The sequence below is a fragment of the Somniosus microcephalus genome, chromosome 4 (assembly GCF_052327205.1).
Source record: "Somniosus microcephalus isolate GS21.2 chromosome 4, FLI_Smic_1.0, whole genome shotgun sequence".
Lineage (NCBI taxonomy): Eukaryota > Metazoa > Chordata > Chondrichthyes > Squaliformes > Somniosidae > Somniosus > Somniosus microcephalus.
The window spans coordinates 96,664,052-96,691,014 of NC_140990.1; the positions used below are offsets into that span (position 1 = coordinate 96,664,052).

The window sequence follows — 26,963 nt, forward strand, 5'->3', positions numbered from 1 at the left end:
GCCGCAGAGCAGGAACCATCGGCTCTCCTCCACGGGCGAGAGAGAAAGGCTCACCTTTACACAGGCGCCTTGCACGGCCTCATAAGAAACATAAGAAATAGGAGCAGGAATAGTCCACTTGGCCCCTCGAGCCTGCTCCGCCATTCAATAAGATCATGGCTGATCTTGGGCTCAAAGCCACTTCCCCGCCTGCTCCCCATAACCCTTCACTCCCTCATCTTGCAAAATGTTGTCTCAGGACGTCCCAAAGCACTTTGCAGCCAATTTTTTGAAGTGTAGTCACTGTTGTAATGTAGGAAATGCGGCAGTCAATTTGCACACAGCAAGATCCCACAAACTGCAATGTGTTAATGACCAGATCATCTGTTTTTGGTGATATTGGTTGAGGGATAAATACTGGCCCCAGGACATCGGGGAGAACTCCCCCACCCTGCTCTTCTTCCAATAGCGGCCGTGGGCTCTTTTACGTCCGCCCGAGAGGGCAGACGGGGGCCTCGGTTTTAAGGTCTCTTCCGAAAGACGGCACCTCCGACAGTGCAGCGCTTCCCTCAGCACCGGCACCAGGGGTGTGGGCCCTGGATTATGGGGGCTCGAGTCTCTGGAACCCACGACCTTTTGACTCAGAGGCGAGAGTGCATGGCTTCAGCACTTCGGAGTACCTCCCCCTTTTACCTGAGACTGCACCACATCCCCCCCACCCCCCACCCCCAAAGTCCCAATCGCTCCTCTTCCACTTCCTGGACAAGACAGCGGGTGGCGGGGGGGGGGGGGGAGAGATTGTTGGGTTGGAGGAGAAGGAAGCATCAATCACTTCTCGTTCCCTTCCAAGATCCCCAAACTGCAATCACTGCCTCTGATCCTGCCCTGAGTGAGCTGATCCCATGCAATGGGTGGGCGGTAGGTGTGGGGGGTGGCGGTAGGGTGCTACAATTGGTATTGAGCCCCACACAGAGCAGGAAGAGTCCAGGTTCCATCCTCTCCAGTCTGTCCAGTGAGCTGATCCCAGCCGGGGGCGGGCAGTAGGGGGTGGGGGCTGCAAATGGCCTCAGCACCCAATGGATTAGGAAGGGGGGAGGGGGCGAAATAATCAGCATGCTCCTGATCGCAATCCACTGCCCCCTGCCAGAAAAATGAGCAATGAGCCGGACTCAGTTGTGTTGCCTCGCATGGTCGAATAGCCCTACTGACACAGGCCAGCTGGACTCTCACAATGAACTGGGTAACGGCAACTCTTTCCCTGGATGGGAGAGGTGGAGAGAGATATCGGGAAAGGAGACCGATTTTTTTATTTACATACTGTGCAAATAACTGCAGTAGGCTGAACGGAAGGGGTTAAATCCTCCCGCACCCCAGTAAACAGGACGTGCTGCATTCAGCGCAGGTCTGGGCTGCGGTTGCTGCTGCTGTCTCTTTCTCTGCCCTCCCCGCCCCTTTGTTCTGGGGGATGCCGCCTTTGGCCCAGTCGCAGGCATTTAAAAAAAACAGCTGTGTGTTTGTTTCCTGAACCGCACGCACATCTGCTCCAGCTGTTTAACACAACAACACAGCTCTTCAAAGACAGAGGGGTTTTCTGCCTGGGTTTTAACCAGCACATTGATTCGCTCTCTCTCTCTGATTCTCTCTCTCTGATTCTCTCTCTCTCATTCTCTCTCACTCATTCTCTCTCTCTCTGATTCTCTCTCTCTGATTCTCTCTCTCTCATTCTCTCTCTCTCATTCTCTCTCTCTCTCTCTCTCTCTCTCTCCCTGATTCTCTCTCTGATTCTCTCTCTCTCTCTGATTCTCTCTCTCTCTGATTCTCTCTCTCTCTGATTCTCTCTCTCTGATTCTCTCTCTCTGATTCTCTCTCTCTCTGATTCTCTCTCTCTGATTCTCTCTCTCTCTCTGATTCTCTCTCTCTGATTCTCTCTCTCTGATTCTCTCTCTCTCTGATTCTCTCTCTCTGATTCTCTCTCTCTCTCTGATTCTCTCTCTCTGATTCTCTCTCTCTGATTCTCTCTCTCTCTGATTCTCTCTCTCTGATTCTCTCTGATTCTCTCTCTGATTCTCTCTCTCTGATTCTCTCTCTCTCTCTCTCTCTGATTCTCTCTGATTCTCTCTCTCTGATTCTCTCTCTCTCTCTCTCTGATTCTCTCTCTCTCTCTCTCTCTGATTCTCTCTCTCTCTCTGATTCTCTCTCTCTGATTCTCTCTCTCTCTGATTCTCTCTCTCTGATTCTCTCTCTCTGATTCTCTCTCTCTCTGATTCTCTCTCTCTGATTCTCTCTCTCTGATTCTCTCTCTCTCTGATTCTCTCTCTCTCTCTCTCTCTCTGATTCTCTCTCTCTCTCTCTGATTCTCTCTCTCTCTCTCTCTCTCTCTCTGATTCTCTCTCTCTCTCTCTCCAATTCCAATTCCAATTCAAATGCTTTATTGGCATGAAAGTTTACAGAGAACCATATTGCCAAAGCTTACATAGCAAAAAGGTACAGTTTTCCAACATTCTGTAGGTGTCAATCGATTTGACATTTGTTGGGTACATACAATATTACTTTTAAACAATATTAATTTTAAACAGTCTTTGTACTTCATTTGGTACGTTCAATATTAATTTTAAACAGTCTTAATTTTAAACAGTCCTCAGGTTGTGACATGTTGTTACATATTTGGCCCCAAGGTATGGTCTGTCTCCTTCTCCTAGGACTAATCTCAATTTTGACAGGTCATCCAATTCCTTGAAATCTGGGGTTGTTTGGCTTAGCTTGTTGAATAATATGTTTCTTGATGTGTTGAATTTTTCGCATTTTAGGAGGAAATGCATCTCTGTTTCAACCTCGCCGGCCAGACATTGATCGCATATTCTATTCTCTCTAGGCTGCCAGGATTTCTTGTATCTGCCTTTTTCAATTTCCAGTTGGTGGTCGCTTAGTCTGTACCTGGTGAGGGTCTGTCTCTGTTTTGTGTCTCTGATGGTCGTGAGGTAGTCTGCCAGTTTATATTCTCTTTTTAGGGCCCGGTAACATTCTAATCTGCTTTGGCTTTCGGTTATTTTGTTCCAATGTTCCAGGTAGGTTTCTTTGCATTTTTTAATGATTTGGTTCACTCGGATTGGTGTTTGGACGGCTGTGTTGGTCTGGGGCTGGTCAGGGTCCGGCTGAGTACTTAGTTTCAGTAGCAGCTGACTCAGGGGACTCTTTTCTGGGTTTAGCTCTTGGGTCTGAAAGGCTTTGAAATGAAGGGTGTCTGGGGAGCTAGATTTGAGGTGATTTAGGAAGTTTAGTGCTCGTTTTTGGATGTTTATTATCAGTGGGTATCTGCCTAGTTCGGCTCTGCATGCATTTGTTGCCGTTTTTCTTTGGGTGCGAAGGATGCTTCGGCAGAATTCTGCATGTAGGGCTTCTATTGTGTGTTTTTCCCATTTAGTGTAGCTTTGGTGATTTAGCGGGCCCCATACTTCACTACCGTACAGTGCAATGGGCAGGATTATGCTGTCAAATATTTTGAGCCAGATTTTGATTGGGATTTGGATGTTGTAGAATTTTCTTTTTATTGCATATAGGGCTCTTCGTGCTTTTTCTTTTAGTGCATTCACTGCTATGCTGAAGCTCCCTGATGCTGTAATAGTTAGACCAAGGTAGGTGTAGCTCATAGTGTGTCCTATAGTGGTATCACTGAGGGTAAACTGGTATTTGTTTTCCTGACATCTGGGCCTTTTTTGAAAAATCATGATGTTGGTTTTCTTTAGATTTACTGTTAGAGCCCAATTTTGGCAGTATTTGTCGAGTAGGTCTAGTTGTTGCTGTAATCCCTGTTCTGTGGGAGACAGCAGAACCAGGTCGTCCGCATAGAACAGGGATTTCACTTCTCCATCCAGGAGACGGAGACCTGGTGACTCGCTTTGCTCCAGCATGTCTGCTAATTCAGGGTCGGGCTCAAATTGCAGCCCTGCCGGACGCCTCTTCTCTGGGTGAAGAAATCGGTGCGTTTGTCTCCAATTTTGACCCCGCATTTGTTTTTCAGATACATTGATTTAATAAGGTCATAGACTTTGCCCCCTATTCCACACTGAAGAAGTTTATAATAGAGCCCTTCGTGCCATATAGAGTCAAAGGCTTTCTTGAAGTCGATGAAACAGGCGAATATTTTCCCATTTTTTGTTTGGTGTATATGTTTTTCAATGAGGGTGTGAAGGGTATAGATATGGTCGGCGGTGCGGTGTTTTGGAAGAAAGCCTATTTGGTTTTTTCTGAGGATATTATGTTTGTTAAGAAAATCAAGTAATCTACTATTTAGAATACTGCAGAATAACTTCCCTAGACAACTGTTGACACAGATGCCGCGGTAGTTATTTGGGTCTGATTTGTTTCCACTTTTATATATGGGGGAGATTAGTCCTTGGCACCAGATATCGGGAAAACAGCCTGAACGTAATATGATGTTGAATAATTTGAGTACCGCACCCTGCATCTCCATATTGCTGAACTTGAGCATTTCATTTTTGATGTTGTCTGGGCCACAGGCTTTCTTTAGGTGGAGAGATTTTGTTTTTGTGGCCAGTTCTTTCCATGTGATTGGGGAGTCTAGAGGGTTTTGGTTGTCTTTAATTGTTGCTTCTAATGTGTGGAGTTTTTCTGTGACCTGATGTTGACTTGGGTTTGTTTCGTTTATTGGGATGTCTTTGTAGAGGTTTTCAAAATGTGTTCTCCAGATGTCGCCATCTTGGATTGGTAATGCTTGCAATTGTGTTGTACTCAGGTTATTCCACATTTCCCAGAATTGTTTTGGATTGGTGGAGTTTTCAATTTCTTCGAGTATTTTGTGGGTATAGTTTTGTGTTTTGTTCCTAATGGTGTGTTTATATCTTTTGAGGGTTTCATTGTATCTAGTACGTAGGTCCGGATTGTTTGGTTGGCGATGCTTTTGGTTTGATATTTTTCTCAGGTCTTTTCTGGCATTTTTGCATTCGTGGTCAAACCATTTCTTATTTTTATTTTGTCTTTTGTGACGCTTCCTCTTCTGTTTCACAAGGTCGGCTTTTACAGCTGCCTCATGGAAGATCATATTTATATCCTCTATGGCCATGTTTACACCATCTCTGGTGATCTCGTATGGGTTTTCTTTAAATTTTGATATTTTACTTGTGAGATCAGGTGACTTTAGTGCTGTGATGAATTTATCTCCACTGTCTGGGGCCCATCTGTATGTCTGGTTTATTTTATGTAGCTTACTGGGTTCCTTTTTTGTGTCTGTAGTTTGGGCAGAAAGTTTAAGGTACACATTTATTTGGTTATGGTCTGAGAGGGGGGATTGCTGCCTGACAGTGAATGCGTTGATATCGCAGGGGTCCAGGTCAGTGATTGTATAGTCCACCACACTAGACCCAAGAGTTGAGGAGTATGTGAGTCTCCCTAGGGAGTCCCCTCTGAACCTACCGTTAACTATGTACAGGCCTAAGGCTCGGCAGAGTTGCACTACCTCCCTACCGCTTTTATTTATTTCACGATCAAGGTTGTTCCGATTTGCGATGGCTGGTGTGACATCTAAAGGGGTCTGGCCAAACACATGGTTGTTTCCCTGTGGGTCTATGAAGTCAGGTTCACAACCGGTCCTTGCATTTAGGTCCCCACATATTATCACCTTTCCTTGGGCCTGGAAATGGCTGATTTCCATGTGGAGAGTATCAAATAACTCCTCTTCGAAATATGGCGATTCTATTGGAGGTATGTAGATCGCACATAAGTAAACATCTTTTTTTGCTATTCCTATATTTTTATCTAGTTTTAGCCATACGTGTGATTTCCCCTGTTTTACCGGTGAGATGTGTTTGTCCAGTTCTCCCTTATACCACACCAATATTCCCCCGGAGGTTCTGCCCTTGCGTGTTTTAGTGTTCTTTACTGAGGGCACAATGATTTCATGGTACATTGGAGGACAGTGGGTCGGCACGTCCTTTTGGCACCATGTTTCTGTTAACACAATTATATCAATGTCTTTTATATCTTTTAGGAATTCAGGGTCTGTACTCTTCATCCCAAAAGTTGAGGAGCGGAGGCCCTGGATATTCCAGCAGCTTATGTGGAAAGAACGCATTTATATAGTTCAATAAAACGAAATAAAATAAAATGGACCTATTTTGTGGGATGAGTGTGGAAACACTATTTTCTATAATGCTAAATGATGATTTAGTATAAATTTCATGAGGCATGCACATATATCTATCTAATAATAGTAATAATACTGATCAATAATGATAATGATAAATAACAATATTAATAATTTCTCCGGCTTTCTATCAGGCTGTTCAGCATCGTCATGATCTTTCTCAGTTCTTGGTCTACAGTCTGTGGTCTAGAGGGGGGTCTTGGGTCAGGTATAAAAGCACGGTTCTGTTGTTGGTTTTGTAATGGGGGGTGGGGGACATTGGTGGTCCTGTTTGGGCTCCCAATGGTAGAGGGGGTGGGAGGGCTGCGTCTTTTGGCAGTGTTTATGAGGTTTCTTGCGAAGACCCACATCCGCTGTTTGAGTAGATGTATTTCGTCATAGAGGTCCCTTGTGTTGATGTTTGGATGATGGGCCAGGGAGACGTTGGGGAGGACAGAACATCTCGTGTCGATCTCCCTGTTGGTGTTGTGGATTATATAGGCTGGGGTGTCCTTTCTGGGCAGTAGTGTGGAGATCACGATCCGCGCCTCGGGGAATTCCCTACTGGCCTTTTCCGCCATCCTGCTCACCGCCCTAGCAGTGCCTTCCTGTAGGGTGCGTAGGTCGTTCGTGCCTGTGTGGATCACAATCCATTTGGGGCTTCCAAGGGATTCTTTGTTCAGGATCTTCATTGCTTGGTCTGTGTTGCTGCACCATTTTTTCAGGACTTGATGGTCTGGGAACAGCCTCTGGGGGTCCAGAAACTTTCCGTTGGAGTCGGTCAGCAGGACCGCCTGAGGGGCTGGTTTTTCAGACTGGGTAACAGTAGTCTGGGTAGGACTCGCCTGGTGGCTGGTTGTTGGCTGGGTTTCTGGGATATGTTGTGTGGCAGGAGCGGGGTTTGGGGCTTTCGGTGTGTCCTCGTTTGGGGGGGTATCTGTCGGTTTTTGTGTTCCTGTGTGTGAGGACTGGGTAGCAGTAGTCTGGGCATGATTCGACTGAGGGCTGGTTGGAGCGGGGTTTGTGGCTTTCGGTGTGTCGTCGTGTGGGGTGGCATCCGGCGGGTTCTGTGTCCTTGTGTGTGTTGTTTTTGTGTCCTCAGGTTTTTGGACCTTAAGAGGTTTGTGTTGCCTGCTGAGCCTTTCTACGGTCTCCTTCGTTTTGTTTAGTTGAGTACGGAGTTCTTTGATCTCATTTCTTTGCTCCTCTATGGTCTTTGTCATCTTGTGGATGGTGGACTCGTGTTCCATTTTTAGCTGTTTGAATTCCTCCTTCAGATTCTTGGCCAGTGTTTCTCTGTATTCGTTGAAATCAAGTTCTAGTTTGGCCAGATTCTCTTTCATCTCTCTCTGATTCTCTCTCTCTGATTCTCTCTCTGATTCTCTCTCTGATTCTCTCTCTCTCTCTCTCTCTGATTCTCTCTCTCTGATTCTCTCTGTTGTGTATGTAATATGTGTGCTACTTTGAACCTATCGACAGGACTGCACTACTTGTTGGGCGTAGTGATACGCAGTACCACTCCTGGCCATAGGGGTATAAATAGTACTGTGGGTACTGATCCCCCTCAGTTCCCGCCTGTGGGCATGAAGTAAAGACCTATGTATAGTCCCTACCTCCAACCAGTAAAGACCTGTTTGAGTTATACGTTTAAGTCTTTGTGTTAATTGTTCAATACAATACACATACTTAACACTGGCGACGAGTCGGTTCGAACCCTGCGGCAGTTATTCCACGGCGGCTTCGTCCAAAGACAGGACGTTGAAGAGAGGTTCCAATCCTCAACACCCCACTGAAAACTGAAGAGCAGCAGAAATCCTGACAGCTTCCAGCGACTGGAAGCGACAGGCATTAGGACCCTGAAGCCTCCATAACCTCGTGGGTAAGCCAGAGCCCGGGAGGGCGCGAGCGGGTAAGCCAGAGCCCGGGAGGGAGCGAGCAAGAGCCGCCGAGCGGGTGAGCCAGAGGCCGGGAGCCGCTTCAAGCGGGAGGCGCTTAGCGGGCCAGCGATCGCACCGGTGATAAGGGCTGAGAACCGTTTCGGGCGGGCGGCGCACCAGCGATCACACAGGAGATAAGAGCCGCAGTCGGGCTGAAAGTCAGCGACGAGAAGCGCGGGAAAACCGCCATTGAAGTGGGCGGGGAGAGCGAGAAGCGCGGGAAAGCCGCCATTTTTCGCGGGAAAACCGCTGGGGAAGAAGGCAGAAGCGGGAAAACCGCCATTTTGTGGGCGGAGGACGACGGCAAGAGCGGGAAGCCGCCATCTTGGATAACAGTAAAAAAAAAATCTGAGAAATTGCAAATCTGATAAAGTACTACAATGCCTAAACACGGGAATATTAGCAACTTTGATAGTGACATCAAAGATTGGGCCATATATGTTGAACGAGTTAAAAATTATTGTAAGGCCAATAAAATTCGTGAGGCTGATAAAGCACTAACATTATTAAATTTAATGGGTGCGAAGACATACGGGCAATTGAAACACCTGTTATCACCAGATGAACCGGCGGATAAGACGTTCGATGAGATTGTTACTGTCCTGAAAGATCATCTAAACCCCACGCCGCTGATGCTAGCGGAACGATTTAAATTTTACGACAGAAGGCAGCTACAGCATGAAAGCAATGCTGATTATTTGCTGGAATTGCGTAAATTAGCGAAATATTGCCAGTTTGGAACGGGACTGACAGAGGCACTTCGAGACAAATTTGTGTGTGGTTTATTTAAACAGGATACACAAAAGCGACTGCTCGAGGAGAATGAGCTGACGCTTGAGAAGGCGGTCACTATGGCAGCAGCACACGAAGCCGCAGCGAGAGGCACGGCAGTAATGCAGCTACGGTCACCGGAGCTCAGTGCACACAAATTGGGTGTGAGTTCTGGCAAATGTTATCGTTGTGGAAAGACAACGCATGATCAGAACCAGTGTTGGTTTAAAAACCAAGAATGTAGAACTTGTGGTAGGCTTGGACATATAGCTAGAGTATGCAGGTCAGGGAAGAAGACCAGCAACAAGAAGTCACCGCAAGGAAAATACGCAAAGGTACACAAGGTGACCGAACAGGAGTCCGATTCAGACGCTAGCAGTAATGAACTGGCTAGCTTAAGCTGTAATGAACTGGCTAGCTTAAGAGTACTCAACGCTGGTAAGGGTGCAGACCTCCAGACAATTTGGGTCACTCTTCAGATAGAAGGAGTCCAAGTAAAACTGGAATTGGACACTGGATCGGCATTGACGGTCATAAATAAGAAAGATTACGGAAAGTTATTCCAACATATTCCCCTACAGGATACGGGGATTATATTGAAAACATACACGGGGCAAAGAGTGTACCCCATCGGGAAAATAGAGGTTGCAGTGGTCCACAAGGGCGAAGACAGTCAAATAATGGACTTATATGTGATATCTGAAGGAGGTCCTCCACTACTAGGACGGGAGTGGATTAGGAAAATGAATATGGACTGGCATTTCCTACAAACAATAACGAGTGAGAACTCGGTGAAGATAGTCGGCCCAGACTCTGGAACGGATGATGGTAAGCCCAACTCAGGTGCAAAAGACAAAGTTTCAGCACAGAATTCCACTGAGCAACAACAACATAGTTTAACTGTGGATTCTGAGTCTGGCAAGTCTACTGATGTGCCCATTTCTGAGGGACACCGGGCTCGAACTCAACTCCATTTCAAACTACAACAGCAATTAGAACAAATGCTTCGCCGTTTTGAGCAAGAGTTGAATGCAACGAAAGAGTTCTTTGATATAGAGTTGGAGAATCTGGAAAGACAACAGAAGCAGCTGATGGAGAAAATGGAGCAGGAGCACACAAAACGTCTGATGTCAGAGGAGTTAACGGTCAGCCAACTCCTGCATATGCTGAAGGACAGGACTCTGAAATGGGAAAAACTTGAACATGAACTTCAATATTCAAACGAAAGGGGTTCGGAGCTCTCAAAGGTTATTGGAAGAGCTGAGGTGGCAACACAGACTGAGATGACTGCAACAGAGCAGCCCTTGGATGCCAAAAGTACGCTGACTCACGTCAACGTAGGACAACAGACCGCTGAAACAGCTGCTCCGGTAGAGGGATTGCATAGTCCGATCAATCAATCTCCAAAGGAAGTTGAAGTATTAAAATCACAAATGAGGTCACTAGTAAACGACTTGCTGAAAGCCCAGAAAAAGCTGGATGCAGAGGTACACATGAAGAAGTCTCTTCAGGAAAGATGTCTGGATTTGGAACAAGAGCTGGCTAACGTCCAGCTGGGTATGGAGGAAATAGACGACCCTCTCACTGGTCTAGCTCAGGACGACACCGAATATTACGATGTCCTGTCCTGCCCAGCTTGTAACTTCGACTCCCAAAGTGCAGAAATCATGGAGGAGCACCAAAAGTCTACGGAACATCGGGAGAAGCTGGCTCTACGACGGAAACAGGAGGAAGAGAAGGAGGAACTGCGCATGCAGCTGGCAGCTGTGGCAGCTGACAATGGAGCCCAGAGAGTCTCCAAGAAGCAGAAAAGGAAAAGTAAAAACAGAAGATGACCCATCTGAACCATTATCACCTCTACCAGATCACACACGTGGTCCCTCCGAACGGAGCCAATTCAGTTCGGAAGTTCAAACTGTTAAATCCATGGAAGGACTATTGAATGAGTCACTCCAGCAACGTGAACCGACTACACCACAGAGATTGAATCTGTGAACTGTTTTCCGCAGAGACTGAATCTGTGATCTGTTTTGACATGAAGTTATCTATGTATCTATGTTATTCTGTTATGTAAACCTGAAGTTATATATGTATATATGTTATTACGTTATGTTAAATGGGGAGATGACTGTAAAGCTAGGAAGGGAGGAATGTTGTGTATGTAATATGTGTGCTACTTTGAACCTATGGACAGGACTGTACTACTTGTTGGGCGTAGTGATACGCAGTACCACTCCTGGCCATAGGGGTATAAATAGTACTGTGGGTACTGATCCCCCTCAGTTCCCGCCTGTGGGCATGAAGTAAAGACCTATGTATAGTCCCTACCTCCAACCAGTAAAGACCTGTTTGAGTTATACGTTTAAGTCTTTGTGTTAATTGTTCAATACAATACACATACTTAACACTCTCTCTCTCTGATTCTCTCTCTCTCTCTGATTCTCTCTCTCTCTCTGATTCTCTCTCTCTCTGTCTCTCTCTCTCTCTCTCTCTCTCTCTGATTCTCTCTCTCTGATTCTCTCTCTCTCTCTCTGATTCTCTCTCTCTCTCTCTCTCTCTCTCTCTCTCTGATTCTCTCTCTCTCTCTCTCTGATTCTCTCTCTCTCTGATTCTCTCTCTGATTCTCTCTCTCTCTGATTCTCTCTCTGATTCTCTCTCTCTGATTCTCTCTCTCTCTGATTCTCTCTCTCTCTGGTTCTCTCTCTGATTCTCTCTCTGATTCTCTCTCTCTCTCTCTCTGATTCTCTCTCTCTCTCTCTGATTCTCTCTCTCTCTCTCTGATTCTCTCTCTCTCTCTCTCTCTGATTCTCTCTCTCTGATTCTCTCTCTCTCTCTCTCTCTCTCTGATTCTCTCTCTCTCTCTCTCTCTCTGATTCTCTCTCTCTCTCTCTGATTCTCTCTCTCTCTGATTCTCTCTCTCTCTCTCTCTGATTCTCTCTCTCTCTCTCTCTGATTCTCTCTCTCTGATTCTCTCTCTCTCTCTCTCTCTCTCTCTGATTCTCTCTCTCTCTCTCTCTCTCTCTCTCTGATTCTCTCTCTCTCTCTGATTCTCTCTCTCTCTGATTCTCTCTCTCTCTCTCTCTCTGATTCTCTCTCTCTCTCTCTCTCTCTCTCTGATTCTCTCTCTCTCTCCAATTCCAATTCCAATTCAAATGCTTTATTGGCATGAAAGTTTACAGAGAACCATATTGCCAAAGCTTACATAGCAAAAAGGTACAGTTTTCCAACATTCTGTAGGTGTCAATCGATTTGACATTTGTTGGGTACATACAATATTACTTTTAAACAATATTAATTTTAAACAGTCTTTGTACTTCATTTGGTACGTTCAATATTAATTTTAAACAGTCTTAATTTTAAACAGTCCTCAGGTTGTGACATGTTGTTACATATTTGGCCCCAAGGTATGGTCTGTCTCCTTCTCCTAGGACTAATCTCAATTTTGACAGGTCATCCAATTCCTTGAAATCTGGGGTTGTTTGGCTTAGCTTGTTGAATAATATGTTTCTTGATGTGTTGAAGTTTTCGCATTTTAGGAGGAAATGCATTTCTGTTTCAACCTCGCCGGCCAGACATTGATCGCATATTCTATTCTCTCTAGGCTGCCAGGATTTCTTGTATCTGCCTTTTTCAATTTCCAGTTGGTGGTCGCTTAGTCTGTACCTGGTGAGGGTCTGTCTCTGTTTTGTGTCTCTGATGGTCGTGAGGTAGTCTGCCAGTTTATATTCTCTTTTTAGGGCCCGGTAACATTCTAATCTGCTTTGGCTTTCGGTTATTTTGTTCCAATGTTCCAGGTAGGTTTCTTTGCATTTTTTAATGATTTGGTTCACTCGGATTGGTGTTTGGACGGCTGTGTTGGTCTGGGGCTGGTCAGGGTCCGGCTGAGTACTTAGTTTCAGTAGCAGCTGACTCAGGGGACTCTTTTCTGGGTTTAGCTCTTGGGTCTGAAAGGCTTTGAAATGAAGGGTGTCTGGGGAGCTAGATTTGAGGTGATTTAGGAAGTTTAGTGCTCGTTTTTGGATGTTTATTATCAGTGGGTATCTGCCTAGTTCGGCTCTGCATGCATTTGTTGGCGTTTTTCTTTGGGTGCGAAGGATGCTTCGGCAGAATTCTGCATGTAGGGCTTCTATTGTGTGTTTTTCCCATTTAGTGTAGCTTTGGTGATTTAGCGGGCCCCATACTTCACTACCGTACAGTGCAATGGGCAGGATTATGCTGTCAAATATTTTGAGCCAGATTTTGATTGGGATTTGGATGTTGTAGAATTTTCTTTTTATTGCATATAGGGCTCTTCGTGCTTTTTCTTTTAGTGCATTCACTGCTATGCTGAAGCTCCCTGATGCTGTAATAGTTAGACCAAGGTAGGTGTAGCTCATAGTGTGTCCTATAGTGGTATCACTGAGGGTAAACTGGTATTTGTTTTCCTGACATCTGGGCCTTTTTTGAAAAATCATGATGTTGGTTTTCTTTAGATTTACTGTTAGAGCCCAATTTTGGCAGTATTTGTCGAGTAGGTCTAGTTGTTGCTGTAATCCCTGTTCTGTGGGAGACAGCAGAACCAGGTCGTCCGCATAGAACAGGGATTTCACTTCTCCATCCAGGAGACGGAGACCTGGTGACTCGCTTTGCTCCAGCATGTCTGCTAATTCATTTATGTATATGTTGAACAGGGTCGGGCTCAAATTGCAGCCCTGCCGGACGCCTCTTCTCTGGGTGAAGAAATCGGTGCGTTTGTCTCCAATTTTGACCCCGCATTTGTTTTTCAGATACATTGATTTAATAAGGTCATAGACTTTGCCCCCTATTCCACACTGAAGAAGTTTATAATAGAGCCCTTCGTGCCATATAGAGTCAAAGGCTTTCTTGAAGTCGATGAAACAGGCGAATATTTTCCCATTTTTTGTTTGGTGTATATGTTTTTCAATGAGGGTGTGAAGGGTATAGATATGGTCGGCGGTGCGGTGTTTTGGAAGAAAGCCTATTTGGTTTTTTCTGAGGATATTATGTTTGTTAAGAAAATCAAGTAATCTACTATTTAGAATACTGCAGAATAACTTCCCTAGACAACTGTTGACACAGATGCCGCGGTAGTTATTTGGGTCTGATTTGTTTCCACTTTTATATATGGGGGAGATTAGTCCTTGGCACCAGATATCGGGAAAACAGCCTGAACGTAATATGATGTTGAATAATTTGAGTACCGCACCCTGCATCTCCATATTGCTGAACTTGAGCATTTCATTTTTGATGTTGTCTGGGCCACAGGCTTTCTTTAGGTGGAGAGATTTTGTTTTTGTGGCCAGTTCTTTCCATGTGATTGGGGAGTCTAGAGGGTTTTGGTTGTCTTTAATTGTTGCTTCTAATGTGTGGAGTTTTTCTGTGACCTGATGTTGACTTGGGTTTGTTTCGTTTATTGGGATGTCTTTGTAGAGGTTTTCAAAATGTGTTCTCCAGATGTCGCCATCTTGGATTGGTAATGCTTGCAATTGTGTTGTACTCAGGTTATTCCACATTTCCCAGAATTGTTTTGGATTGGTGGAATTTTCAATTTCTTCGAGTATTTTGTGGGTATAGTTTTGTGTTTTGTTCCTAATGGTGTGTTTATATCTTTTGAGGGTTTCATTGTATCTAGTACGTAGGTCCGGATTGTTTGGTTGGCGATGCTTTTGGTTTGATATTTTTCTCAGGTCTTTTCTGGCATTTTTGCATTCGTGGTCAAACCATTTCTTATTTTTATTTTGTCTTTTGTGACGCTTCCTCTTCTGTTTCACAAGGTCGGCTTTTACAGCTGCCTCATGGAAGATCATATTTATATCCTCTATGGCCATGTTTACACCATCTCTGGTGATCTCGTATGGGTTTTCTTTAAATTTTGATATTTTACTTGTGAGATCAGGTGACTTTAGTGCTGTGATGAATTTTTCTCCACTGTCTGGGGCCCATCTGTATGTCTGGTTTATTTTATGGAGCTTACTGGGTTCCTTTTTTGTGTCTGTAGTTTGGGCAGAAAGTTTAAGGTACATATTTATTTGGTTATGGTCTGAGAGGGGGGATTGCTGCCTGACAGTGAATGAGTTGATATCGCAGGGGTCCAGGTCAGTGATTGTATAGTCCACCACACTAGACCCAAGAGTTGAGGAGTATGTGAGTCTCCCTAAGGAGTCCCCTCTGAACCTACCGTTAACTATGTACAGGCCTAAGGCTCGGCAGAGTTGCACTACCTCCCTACCGCTTTTATTTATTTCACGATCAAGGTTGTTCCGATTTGCGATGGCTGGTGTGAAATCTAAAGGGGTCTGGCCAAACACATGGTTGTTTCCCTGTGGGTCTATGAAGTCAGGTTCACAACCGGTCCTTGCATTTAGGTCCCCACATATTATCACCTTTCCTTGGGCCTGGAAATGGCTGATTTCCATGTGGAGAGTATCAAATAACTCCTCTTCGAAATATGGCGATTCTATTGGAGGTATGTAGATCGCACATAAGTAAACATCTTTTTTTGCTATTCCTATATTTTTATCTAGTTTTAGCCATACGTGTGATTTTCCCTGTTTTACCGGTGAGATGTGTTTGTCCAGTTCTCCCTTATACCACACCAATATTCCCCCGGAGGTTCTGCCCTTGCGTGTTTTAGTGTTCTTTACTGAGGGCACAATGATTTCATGGTACATTGGAGGACAGTGGGTCGGCACGTCCTTTTGGCAGCATGTCTCTCTCTCTCTCTCTCTCTCTGATTCTCTCTCTCTCTGATTCTCTCTCTCTCTGATTCTCTCTCTCTGATTCTCGCTCTCTGATTCTCTCTCTCTGATTCTCTCTCTCTCTCTCTCTCTGTCTCTCTCTCTCTCTGATTCTCTCTCTCTCAGTTCAGTTCAGTTCAGTTCAAATGCTTTATTGGCATGAAAGTTTACAGAGAACCATATTGCCAAAGCTTACATTGCAAAAAGGTACAGTTTTCCAACATTCTGTAGGTGTCAATCGATTTGACATTTGTTGGGTACATACAATATTACTTTTAAACAATATTAATTTTAAACAGTCTTTGTACTTCATTTGGTACGTTCAATATTAATTTTAAACAGTCTTAATTTTAAACAGTCCTCAGGTTGTGACATGTTGTTACATATTTGGCCCCTAGGTATGGTCTGTCTCCTTCTCCTAGGACTAATCTCAATTTTGACAGGTCATCCAATTCCTTGAAATCTGGGGTTGTTTGGCTTAGCTTGTTGAATAATATGTTTCTTGATGTGTTGAATTTTTCGCATTTTAGGAGGAAATGCATCTCTGTTTCAACCTCGCCGGCCAGACATTGATCGCATATTCTATTCTCTCTAGGCTGCCAGGATTTCTTGTATCTGCCTTTTTCAATTTCCAGTTGGTGGTCGCTTAGTCTGTACCTGGTGAGGGTCTGTCTCTGTTTTGTGTCTCTGATGGTCGTGAGGTAGTCTGCCAGTTTATATTCTCTTTTTAGGGCCCGGTAACATTCTAATCTGCTTTGGCTTTCGGTTATTTTGTTCCAATGTTCCAGGTAGGTTTCTTTGCATTTTTTAATGATTTGGTTCACTCGGATTGGTGTTTGGACGGCTGTGTTGGTCTGGGGCTGGTCAGGGTCCGGCTGAGTACTTAGTTTCAGTAGCAGCTGACTCAGGGGACTTTTTTCTGGGTTTAGCTCTTGGGTCTGAAAGGCTTTGAAATGAAGGGTGTCTGGGGAGCTAGATTTGAGGTGATTTAGGAAGTTTAGTGCTCGTTTTTGGATGTTTATTATCAGTGGGTATCTGCCTAGTTCGGCTCTGCATGCATTTGTTGGCGTTTTTCTTTGGGTGCGAAGGATGCTTCGGCAGAATTCTGCATGTAGGGCTTCTATTGTGTGTTTTTCCCATTTAGTGTAGCTTTGGTGATTTAGCGGGCCCCATACTTCACTACCGTACAGTGCAATGGGCAGGATTATGCTCTCTCTCTCTCTCTCTCTGATTCTCTCTCTCTGATTCTCTCTCTCTGATTCTCTCTCTCTGGTTCTCTCTCTCTCTCTCTCTCTCTCTCTCTGATTCTCTCTCTGATTCTCTCTCTCTCTCTCTCTGGTTCTCTTTCTCTCTCTCTCTGTCTCTCTCTCTCTGGTTCTCTCTCTCTCTCTCTCTGATTCTCTCTCTCTGATTCTCTCTCTCTCTCTGATTCTCTCAATTCAATTCAATTCAATTCAATTTCAATTCAAATGCTTTATTGGCATGAAAGTTTACAGAGAACCATATTGCCAAAGCTTACATATCAAAAAGGTACAGTTTTCCAACATTCTGTAGGTGTCAATCGATTTGACATTTGTTGGGTACATACAATATTACTTTTAAACAATATTAATTTTAAACAGTCTTTCTACTTCATTTGGTACGTTCAATATTAATTTTAAACAGTCTTACTTTTAAACAGTCCTCAGGTTGTGACATGTTGTTCCATATTTGGCCCCAAGGTATGGTCTGTCTCCTTCTCCCAGGACTAATCTCAATTTTGACAGGTCATCCAATTCCTTGAAATCTGGGGTTGTTTGGCTTAGCTTGTTGAATAATATGTTTCTTGATGTGTTGAATTTTTCGCATTTTAGGAGGAAATGCATTTCTGTTTCAACCTCGCCGGCCAGACATTGATCGCATATTCTATTCTCTCTAGGCTGCCAGGATTTCTTGTATCTGCCTTTTTCAATTTCCAGTTGGTGGTCGCTTAGTCTGTACCTGGTGAGGGTCTGTCTCTGTTTTGTGTCTCTGATGGTCGTGAGGTAGTCTGCCAGTTTATATTCTCTTTTTAGGGCCCGGTAACATTCTAATCTGCTTTGGCTTTCGGTTATTTTGTTCCAATGTTCCAGGTAGGTTTCTTTGCATTGTTTAATGATTTGGTTCACTCGGATTGGTGTTTGGACGGCTGTGTTGGTCTGGGGCTGGTCAGGGTCCGGCTGAGTACTTATTTTCAGTAGCAGCTGACTCAGGGGACTCTTTTCTGGGTTTAGCTCTTGGGTCTGAAAGGCTTTGAAATGAAGGGTGTCTGGGGAGCTAGATTTGAGGTGATTTAGGAAGTTTAGTGCTCGTTTTTGGATGTTTATTATCAGTGGGTATCTGCCTAGTTCGGCTCTGCATGCATTTGTTGGCGTTTTTCTTTGGGTGCGAAGGATGCTTCGGCAGAATTCTCTCTCTCTCTCTCTCTCTCTGGTTCTCTCTCTCTCTCTCAGTTCAGTTCAGTTTTCAGTTCAAATGCTTTATTGGCATGAAAGTTTACAGGGAACCATATTGCCAAAGCTTACATAGCAAAAAGGTACAGTTTTCCAACATTCTGTAGGTGTCAATCGATTTGACATTTGTTGGGTATATACAATATTACTTTTAAACAATATTAATTTTAAACAGTCTTTCTACTTCATTTGGTACGTTCAATATTAATTTTAAACAGTCTTACTTTTAAACAGTCCTCAGGTTGTGACATGTTGTTACATATTTAGCCCCAAGGTATGGTCTGTCTCCTTCTCCTAGGACTAATCTCAATTTTGACAGATCATCCAATTCCTTGAAATCTGGGGTTGTTTGGCTTAGCTTGTTGAATAATATGTTTCTTGATGTGTTGAATTTTTCGCATTTTAGGAGGAAATGCATTTCTGTTTCAACCTCGCCAGCCAGACATTGATCGCATATTCTATTCTCTCTAGGCTGCCAGGATTTCTTGTATCTGCCTTTTTCAATTTCCAGTTGGTGGTCGCTTAGTCTGTACCTGGTGAGGGTCTGTCTCTGTTTTGTGTCTCTGATGGTCGTGAGGTAGTCTGCCAGTTTATATTCTCTTTTTAGGGCCCGGTAACATTCTAATCTGCTTTGGTTTTCGGTTATTTTGTTCCAATGTTCCAGGTAGGTTTCTTTGCATTGTTTAATGATTTGGTTCACTCGGATTGGTGTTTGGACGGCTGTGTTGGTCTGGGGCTGGTCAGGGTCCGGCTGAGTACTTAGTTTCAGTAGCAGCTGACTCAGGGGACTTTTTTCTGGGTTTAGCTCTTGGGTCTGAAAGGCTTTGAAATGAAGGGTGTCTGGGGAGCTAGATTTGAGGTGATTTAGGAAGTTTAGTGCTCGTTTTTGGATGTTTATTATCAGTGGGTATCTGCCTAGTTCGGCTCTGCATGCATTTGTTGGCGTTTTTCTTTGGGTGCGAAGGATGCTTCGGCAGAATTCTGCATGTAGGGCTTCTATTGTGTGTTTTTCCCATTTAGTGTAGCTTTGGTGATTTAGCGGGCCCCATACTTCACTACCGTACAGTGCAATGGGCAGGATTATGCTGTCAAATATCTCTCTGGTTCTCTCTCTCTGATTCTCTCTCTCTGATTCTCTCTCTCTCTGATTCTCTCTCTCTCTGATTCTCTCTCTCTCTGATTCTCTCTCTCTGATTCTCTCTCTCTCTGATTCTCTCGCTCTCTCTCTGATTCTCTCTCTCTCTGATTCTCTCGCTCTCTAATTCTCTCGCTCTCTCTCTGATTCTCTCTCTCTGATTCTCTCGCTCTCTCTCTGATTCTCTCTCTCGCTCTAATTCTCTCGATCTCTCGCTCTGATTCTCTCTCTCTGATTCTCTCTCTCACTCTGATTCTCTCGCTCGCGCGCTCTAATTCTCTCGATCTCTCGCTCTGATTCTCTCTCACTCTGATTCTCTCTGATTCCCTCTCTCTCTCTCTGATTCTCTCTCTCTCTGATTCTCTCTCGCTGATTCCCTCTCTCTCTCTCTCTGATTCTCTCTCTCTCTCTCTGATTCTCTCTCTCTCTCTCTGATTCTCTCTCTCTCTCTCTCTCTCTGATTCTCTCTCTCTCTCTCGCTCCTATTTTCTCTCACTCTCGCTCTGATTCTCTCTCTCTCGTTCCGATTCTCTCACTCTCTCTCTCACTCCGATTCTCTCTCTCTCTGATTCCTTCTCTCTCTCCCTGATTACCTCACTCTCTTCCCGGCTGCTGCCCAGGTTCCGCCGTGTCGGCACTTGTTCAATAACAAGTCCCTGTAAAACCAGTTGGAACTGGTGTGGGCCCAGACACACATCCTTGTACACGATGCTGACAGATTATCGGTTCCTCTGACCCACTTACACAGAGTACCCGAGCCCTGTGAGGCCAGGCCAGGCCAGGCCAGCCAAACCCTGCTGTCCAGCTCAGGTCGCCAACCCCTCCTGGTCTACCCTGGAGTCTCCACGAATTAAAGACTAAGGCCCCGCTACTGCCCCGATCGCGAAATTTAGTTGCGCCCCCTGCTTTAACGCCGGTCGCTATTTGCGACCGGTTCAGGGGGGCCTACCTGCGGCAGTAGAGGCGCTGAGGTGCGGGGAGGCCATTTTTTTTTGCTGGCCGCCTGTCAGCACCTCTCCGCGCCGCCGTCCCCAGCCTCCTGACTGCCCCCCCGCCCCCCGGCGGAGTGCCGGCTGTGTTCCAAGAGCCTGGCACTTCTCCTCGGTGCCGGGCTCTTTTGCCGGCACTCGCGATCTTTGATCGTGCTGCAGCAGGCCCCTCCCCTTTAAGGAGGGGAGGAAGGCCTGCAGTACCGCTGCGGCACGTTGCGCAGCGATATTGAGTTGCAGCGCCCCAAGAGGGATGCGGGGTGCCTCCAGTAGCGCCGCGCTTCCCTCTGGGGCACGCAAAGTCAATTTCCAGCGGGCGGCCGCGACTACTTCCAGGGCGCTACTTTTAGCGCCCTGGCGAGGCTGGCGCCCCGTTTAATTTCTAGGCCTAAATCTACTGCGAGAAAAATAAAAGGGGGGTGGTGGGGGGTAGGTGCGTTAAACCGATCAGTGTGTTTTATTTCATTTTCTTTCAACACTTTTGTTTATTAGTTAGAAAATTATTGGAGATGGGGAGGAGGAGGAAAAAGGCTGTGTGACTGACAGTCGAGCATCATCCACTGGGGTATCGAAGAGCCTGTTTGAAAGCCAATCGCTGTGGGGGGCAGAGCGTCCTGAGGATGGACGTGTCGAGCGACCAATGGTGGGAGTGCGGTTTGTGGCACGGGGTCAAGTGATGAAGCCTCCAGCCAGAATTGGCGACCCTGAGTCTAGCCGTGACGACGACAGGTTAAAGAAATAACGCAAATATGTGTTCGCCCGTTTATCCTTTTCATCTCAGCGCGTGCCGACACGCCTCACTCGGTCCACGGACCGTGGTTAGAAAAGGTGGAGGGAAAGGTTCTCTCACACGGGGCACAGACAAGCCTGGCAACAAGCTTGAAAACTCGCTCTAAAACTAAACACCGTAAACCGCCGCTCGAGACAGTTACACAGTCAGCAATCCTTACCCTGCTGAATAAACAGTGACTCTGTACAGTTACAGTCAGTAATCCTTACCCTGTTGAATGAACAGTGACTCTGTACAGTTACACAGTCAGTGATCCTTACCCTGCTGAATGAACAGTGACTCTGTACAGTTACAGTCAGTAACTCTCATCCTGCTGAATAAACAGTGGCTCTGTACAGTTACAGTCAGTAATCCTTACCCTGCTGAATAAACAGTGACTCTGTACAGTTACAGTCAGTGAGCGATCCTTACCCTGCTGAATAAACAGTGACTGTACAGTTACAGTCAGTAATCCTTACCCTGCTGAATGAACAGTGACTCTGTACAGTTACACAGTGAGCGACCCTTACTCTGCTGAATAAACAGTGACTGTACAGTTACAGTCAGTAATCCTTACCCTGCTGAATGAACAGTGACTCTGTACAGTTACAGTCAGTAATCCTTACCCTGCTGAATAAACAGTGACTCTGTACAGTTACAGTCGGTAACCCTGCTGAATAAACAGTGACTCTGTACAGTTACAGGCTCACTGAGCTATCATAAGGGGGTGAAGGGAGGAGTAGGGAGGGGGGAGGAGTGGGTGTGGGGGTTTCTGGTCATCGTCCCCACAGGCTCGGGCGCTGATTCCCGACACGAGTACTCACGCAGGCAGACGCCGGCCAGCAGCCGGAGCCCCAGTTCCGGGGCGAAGCAGGTGGGGAAGAGGGGTTGCAGCACGTAGTTGGAGAAGGTGAGGGCGATGACGGCCTGGTTGGTGGGATAGATGACCAGCACTGCGATCCACAGCCGCAGGAACCTGCGCAAAGACAACAGCAAAAAGGTCAGCCAGGCAGCGAGCGCAACCGGCGCAGACCACGAGACTCCCACCACCACCCGGATCAATAGTTGCTCGCACCAACCAATGAAAACCAGAACAGGCGCCCCCACCCCCCGCTCCACCCCTGGTTTAATAGCTGCTCGCACCAACCAATAGAAACCAGAACAGGCCGTGAAGCACTTCAATCCCATTTGTTCCCATAGACCTGTAGGGACCATCTAACCAAATGGTGGTCTGCCTGGGCCCCATAATGCCGAGTCCCAGGACACACTGATTAAATCCCGTTAATCTCCATATATCTCAACCCGTGCAACCTATTGAGTGACGCCATTCAGGGCTGACCCAAGGAGGACAACCCGTTCCGAACCTCTGGGTCAACCAAGTTCAGACATGACAACCCACCGAGCGAGAAACCAAAGGGCAAAGAGAGACCCGAGATGATCAGGGTTTGAGGATAAGTCCCTCATCAGAGTGTCTGGGGCTAGATTCGACCGCAGGTCCTGGAGGGTGAAAGGTCAGTGTTTGACCCAATGCCCCCACCCAGTCCCCCCAACAGAAAGAGGAGACCTTCAGCCACTGCTCCCCCCAAGCTGCACGGCTGCGCGCCCACGCAGTTCCCTCAAGGCTGCCGTGCACCAGGTGCTGCAGGCCGCGCAGTCCCGCTCCAGTGAGACAGGGACAGAGGGAGAGGGAGAGAGACAGAGACAGAGGAGGAGAGAGAGAAAGACAGGGATGGAGAGAGAGAGAGACAGGGACGGAGAGAACATAAGAACATAAGAAATAGGAAATAAGAACAGGAGTAGGCCATTTGGCCCCTCGAGCCTGCTCCGCCAGTTAATGAGATCATGGCTGATCTGATCTTGGGCTCATCTCCATTTCCCTGCCCGCTCCCCATAACACTTCACTCTCTTATGGTTCAAACATCTGTCTATCTCCACCTTAAATGTATTTAATGATCCAGCCTCCACAGCTCTCTGGGGCAGAGAATTCCACAGATTTACGGCCCTCTGAGAGAAGAAATTCCTCCTCATCTCAGTTTTAAACGGGCGACCCTTTACTCTGAAACTATGCCCCCTAGTTCTAGATTACCACATGAGGGGGAATCTCTTCTCTGCTTCTACCTTGTCGAGCCCCCTCAGTATCTTATATGTTTCAATAAGATCACCTCTCATTCTTCTAAACTCCAATGAGAGAGACAGGGATGGAGAGAGAGAGAGAAGGACGGAGAGAGAGAGAGACAGGGACAGAGAGAGACTGGGAGACAGGGACAGAAAGAGGGGGACAGGGACAGCAAGAGGGGATAGAGACAGAGAGAGAAAGAGAGAGCGAGAGAGAGAGCGAGAAGGGCAAGGGTCCAGGCGGGCGCGTGTAGTTCGTTCCTGGGGACTGAGCAGCGGCCATACTTTGGAGCAACACAGATGGAGGCACAGCACATGTACAATGGCCGCTGGAAGGAGGCTAACGCAATTTCTAGGCCCGCGGTAAAATTTAAAAGAAAATTCAGAAAATTGTTTAAAGCTGGAAAAAAATTCGGTAAAGGGATGTTGAATGTCCCGTGGTAAGTTCCAGTTAAATTTTGCTAGGTGTTGTCCCCTTTGTGAAAGAGTCTATCAGGGTTATTTAGATCATGTTATGAGAGAGGAGAACAAGTTTGTGTCCCCTGTTTGTACCTCAGAATCTGTGAGAGACAGAGGGATCGGCGGCAGAAAAAGAGGAAACAACTTCTCCAAAACTGATCCCAACTCATCGCCAAGGCTGGGGATAGATAACCTCACCGCCTTCTTAGGAAGTTTAACCACTTGATTCACTTTCTCATTTGAGCTCCGTTTGGAATTAGAGTTTATTTTATTATTTTTTGTTGTATGTTTAACGACAGCGTTGAAGAGGGAAAGAAAAACTTGGAGCAACTTCTTCTGTCAAAGCTGCAAGGAGACTTGAAAGAATTTGAAGATTTTTAATGAACTTTTCACAAAAAATGAGGGTTACTTCCTTTTCCCCAACTAAGTTTCAATTTTGGAAGAAACAAGCAACAATCAATTTTTCCCCTCATCGAAGCAAGTTTCAACCAGGTTTTGAAGTCCAAATGCTTTTCAAGAGCCTCTGAATTGCTTAAAATGTTTTAAAATTGAAATTTCTCAATATTTGATTTTGTACGATCGATTGAAGTAAGTAGCTTTTTACACAATCATGCACCCATGCTGTTGAGGAGAGGGAGGGCGGGGGGAGGATTTGTAGGAGTTACATATTACTTTTTATTGACTTTAAAAAAATATATCATTAAGACGTTTAGGAAGAGAACCAAAAAAGGGGAAAAACACAAACCATTTTATTTTGTCTGTCATTCTATAGTCTGAACAAGTCCCAGGAACAATGTAAATATAGATTTCCTTTTAAACGTTAGTGAAGTGTTAATAGTAACAAGCGTTATGTAATGATGTATAAAAATTGCAGGAAGCTACTTTAGAAGAAACCACTATTTGTTTATTGAGAAAGACACAGATAATTTTCCCCCTGGCGGGGGGGGTCTAGAACGAGGGGTCACAGTCTCAGGATAAGGGGTAGGACATTTAGGACAGAGATGAGGAGAAATTTCTTCACTCAGAGGGTGGTGAACCTGTGGAATTCTCTACCACAGAAGGCTGTGGAGGCCAAGTCACTGAATATATTTAAGAAGGAGATAGATAGATTTCTAGACACAAAAGGCATCAAGGGGTATGGGGAGAGAGCGGGAATATGGTATTGAGATAGAGGATCAGCCATGATCATATTGAATGGCGGAGCAGGCTCGAAGGGCCGAATGGCCTACTCCTGCTCCTAATTTTCTATGCTTCTATCCTATGCTTCTAATGTACAATTTCAATTTGGTATAAATGTTTGAAATAGGAGATTAAAAATGAAGTTTGTTTCCCGCTATTTAATTGGGAAGTACCTAAAATAATTACACTTTTCATGATAAGAGCAAGGATTAATATTGTGGAGAATGTTTGAGACAAAAACATTAGAAGCGAAATTCGTAAATTAACATCTTTACGTCAACATATTAGTAAACATTTCCAAGTCAGTCTGATTGGTTCTCCTGTCCGAGAACCAAAGATGAATGTTTATTTCTGTTAAAACATTGCTTTTCCTGCTTTTTGTTTATAATTCGGTGACGCAAATTGTGTATGTGTTTTTCTGCACTTGTGAATAAGTGCTGCATTTCTGACATGTTACATGGGGGGCAGGGGTGTGCTGGTTCAAGAAGACAACGTTTATTAATGGAAGTGATTGAAGTTGGAAATACGGATACCCATTCTTGTTCAATTGTTCAATTCTTTTTAATACTGTGAACTAAAGAACTACAGCACTTTACATTTGGTTGTCTGGTTGCATTGTGATTAATATTCTAATCACGTATGTGGACGTACAGCACGTCAGCGCCATAGGAAAGCCACTGCTCCTGCTGCTTCTGCAGCCACTGCTATAGTAACATGAGGGATGGGCTAACACGTTGAAAACTTTAAAATTAATACAAATTGCACAAATAGATATGCCGCTTACAGCTCACCTTGGAATTGTGGATTGTTTATCGATGTATAACCGTGTAACTGAGTGACGTTTCTGAAGCGTTAATGCATTATTATGCAGTTCTTTTATATCCCAGTCATTTCTGACAAGTATTTTTTTTAAAATAGAGTTTGTACATGTTTGTAAAAGCTTTTAATTAATTCTATCATAAACAAACTTGCAGAATGGGCATGTAAATGACAAATGAATTTCAATATAGATAAGTGTGAGGTGGTGCATTTTGATATGAGGAATAAGGAGGCTACCTAATCTAAATGGGGCAGAGGTGCAAAGGGATCAGGGGGTATAGATTCACAAATCATTAAAAGTAGCAACGCAGGTTAAAAAAGCCATAAAAGTGATAATAAAGCACTGGGTTTCATTTCTAGAGGAATAGAATTCAAAAGCAGAGAAGTTATGTTAAACCTGTACCGAACCTTGTCTGATAGTCTCATGATTTGAGACGGTGGGGTGGCAATGTGGCATTACTGCATACAGTAAACTCTTTCGTATCCGGCACCTACGGGACCGGGATGGTGCCGGTTGATGAAAAATTCCAGATAACAGAGAGGTAGGCAATTTTTAACACAAAAAAAAAATTTAAACCACAAACTAACTCGGCCACCGCGGGAAACTCGGACTCAGAAAAACGGAAAATGGATGGATTCAGCAAGATTACCGGTTATCTATTTTGCCGGTTATTAAAGAATTCCGGATGATTTCGAGAGTTTACTGTTGTTGCAAAATTTGCCCACGGACGTAAAGGTCGCGCTCGAAGGAGTCCATGGCCTGCTCAGTACAAAAAAAAAAATTGACCCCCGATCCCTAAGGTGAAAGGTCAGTGTCGAGTCCTTACCCTGCCAGCCCGCCGAAGATGTCCTTAACGTAGGAGTAGTCCCCTCCCGATTTGGGAATGGTGACGCCCAGCTCAGCGTAGCACAGGGCCCCGATGGCGGTGATGAATCCGGTGATGATCCAGACGATCAGCGCCAGTCCCACCGAGCCGGCGTTCTCCATCACGCCCTTCGGGGAGACGAAAATCCCAGAGCCGATGATGTTGCCTGGAAACGGAGCAAGAGGGAACGTGAGACCCGGAGTAACGCCACCGGCCTGCAGCTCAAGAGGCGGGGGATATTAGCCTCGACTAAACGCATCCCCCATCCCCGCTCCCTGCCCCTGTCCTGCACAGAGGAGCGGCTCCTGACTCAGTGCAGTACTGGGGATAGGTACTGAGCCCCACACAGAGCAGGAAGGGCCCAGGTTCTGACACCCACCCCCCCACCCCAGTCTGTGCTGAGATGGCCGAGTACCCTAGTCCAGAATTGCTGAGACCCAATTGTAAAACTGTAGTACTGCCCGCCCCCGGCTGGGATCAGCTCACTCAGCACAGGCCGGGGGGGGGGGCGGGGGGTGGTCATAGAGTCATAGGGGGTGATTTTAGCTCAGGTGCGGGATGGTGTCGTGTTATCCGAATTTCATGTTTCCCACATGAA

The 26,963-nt window shown here is 45.5% G+C and overlaps 1 protein-coding gene across 1 annotated transcript in view; it reads right to left on the minus strand.

The window, feature by feature from the left end:
* LOC147119542 (large neutral amino acids transporter small subunit 2-like) overlaps positions 1 to 26,529 on the minus strand; it is a 114,864-nt gene extending 88,335 nt beyond the window's left edge. The window contains exons 1-2 of the mRNA XM_085985116.1: positions 26,327 to 26,529; positions 21,752 to 21,903 (exon numbers count right to left, since the gene is read on the minus strand). Of these exons, the coding sequence (XP_085841242.1) occupies positions 21,752 to 21,903; positions 26,327 to 26,487 (313 nt within the window). The 5' untranslated portion in view covers positions 26,488 to 26,529. The remainder of the gene's footprint in view (positions 1 to 21,751; positions 21,904 to 26,326) is intronic.
* Positions 26,530 to 26,963: the final 434 nt, after the last annotated feature.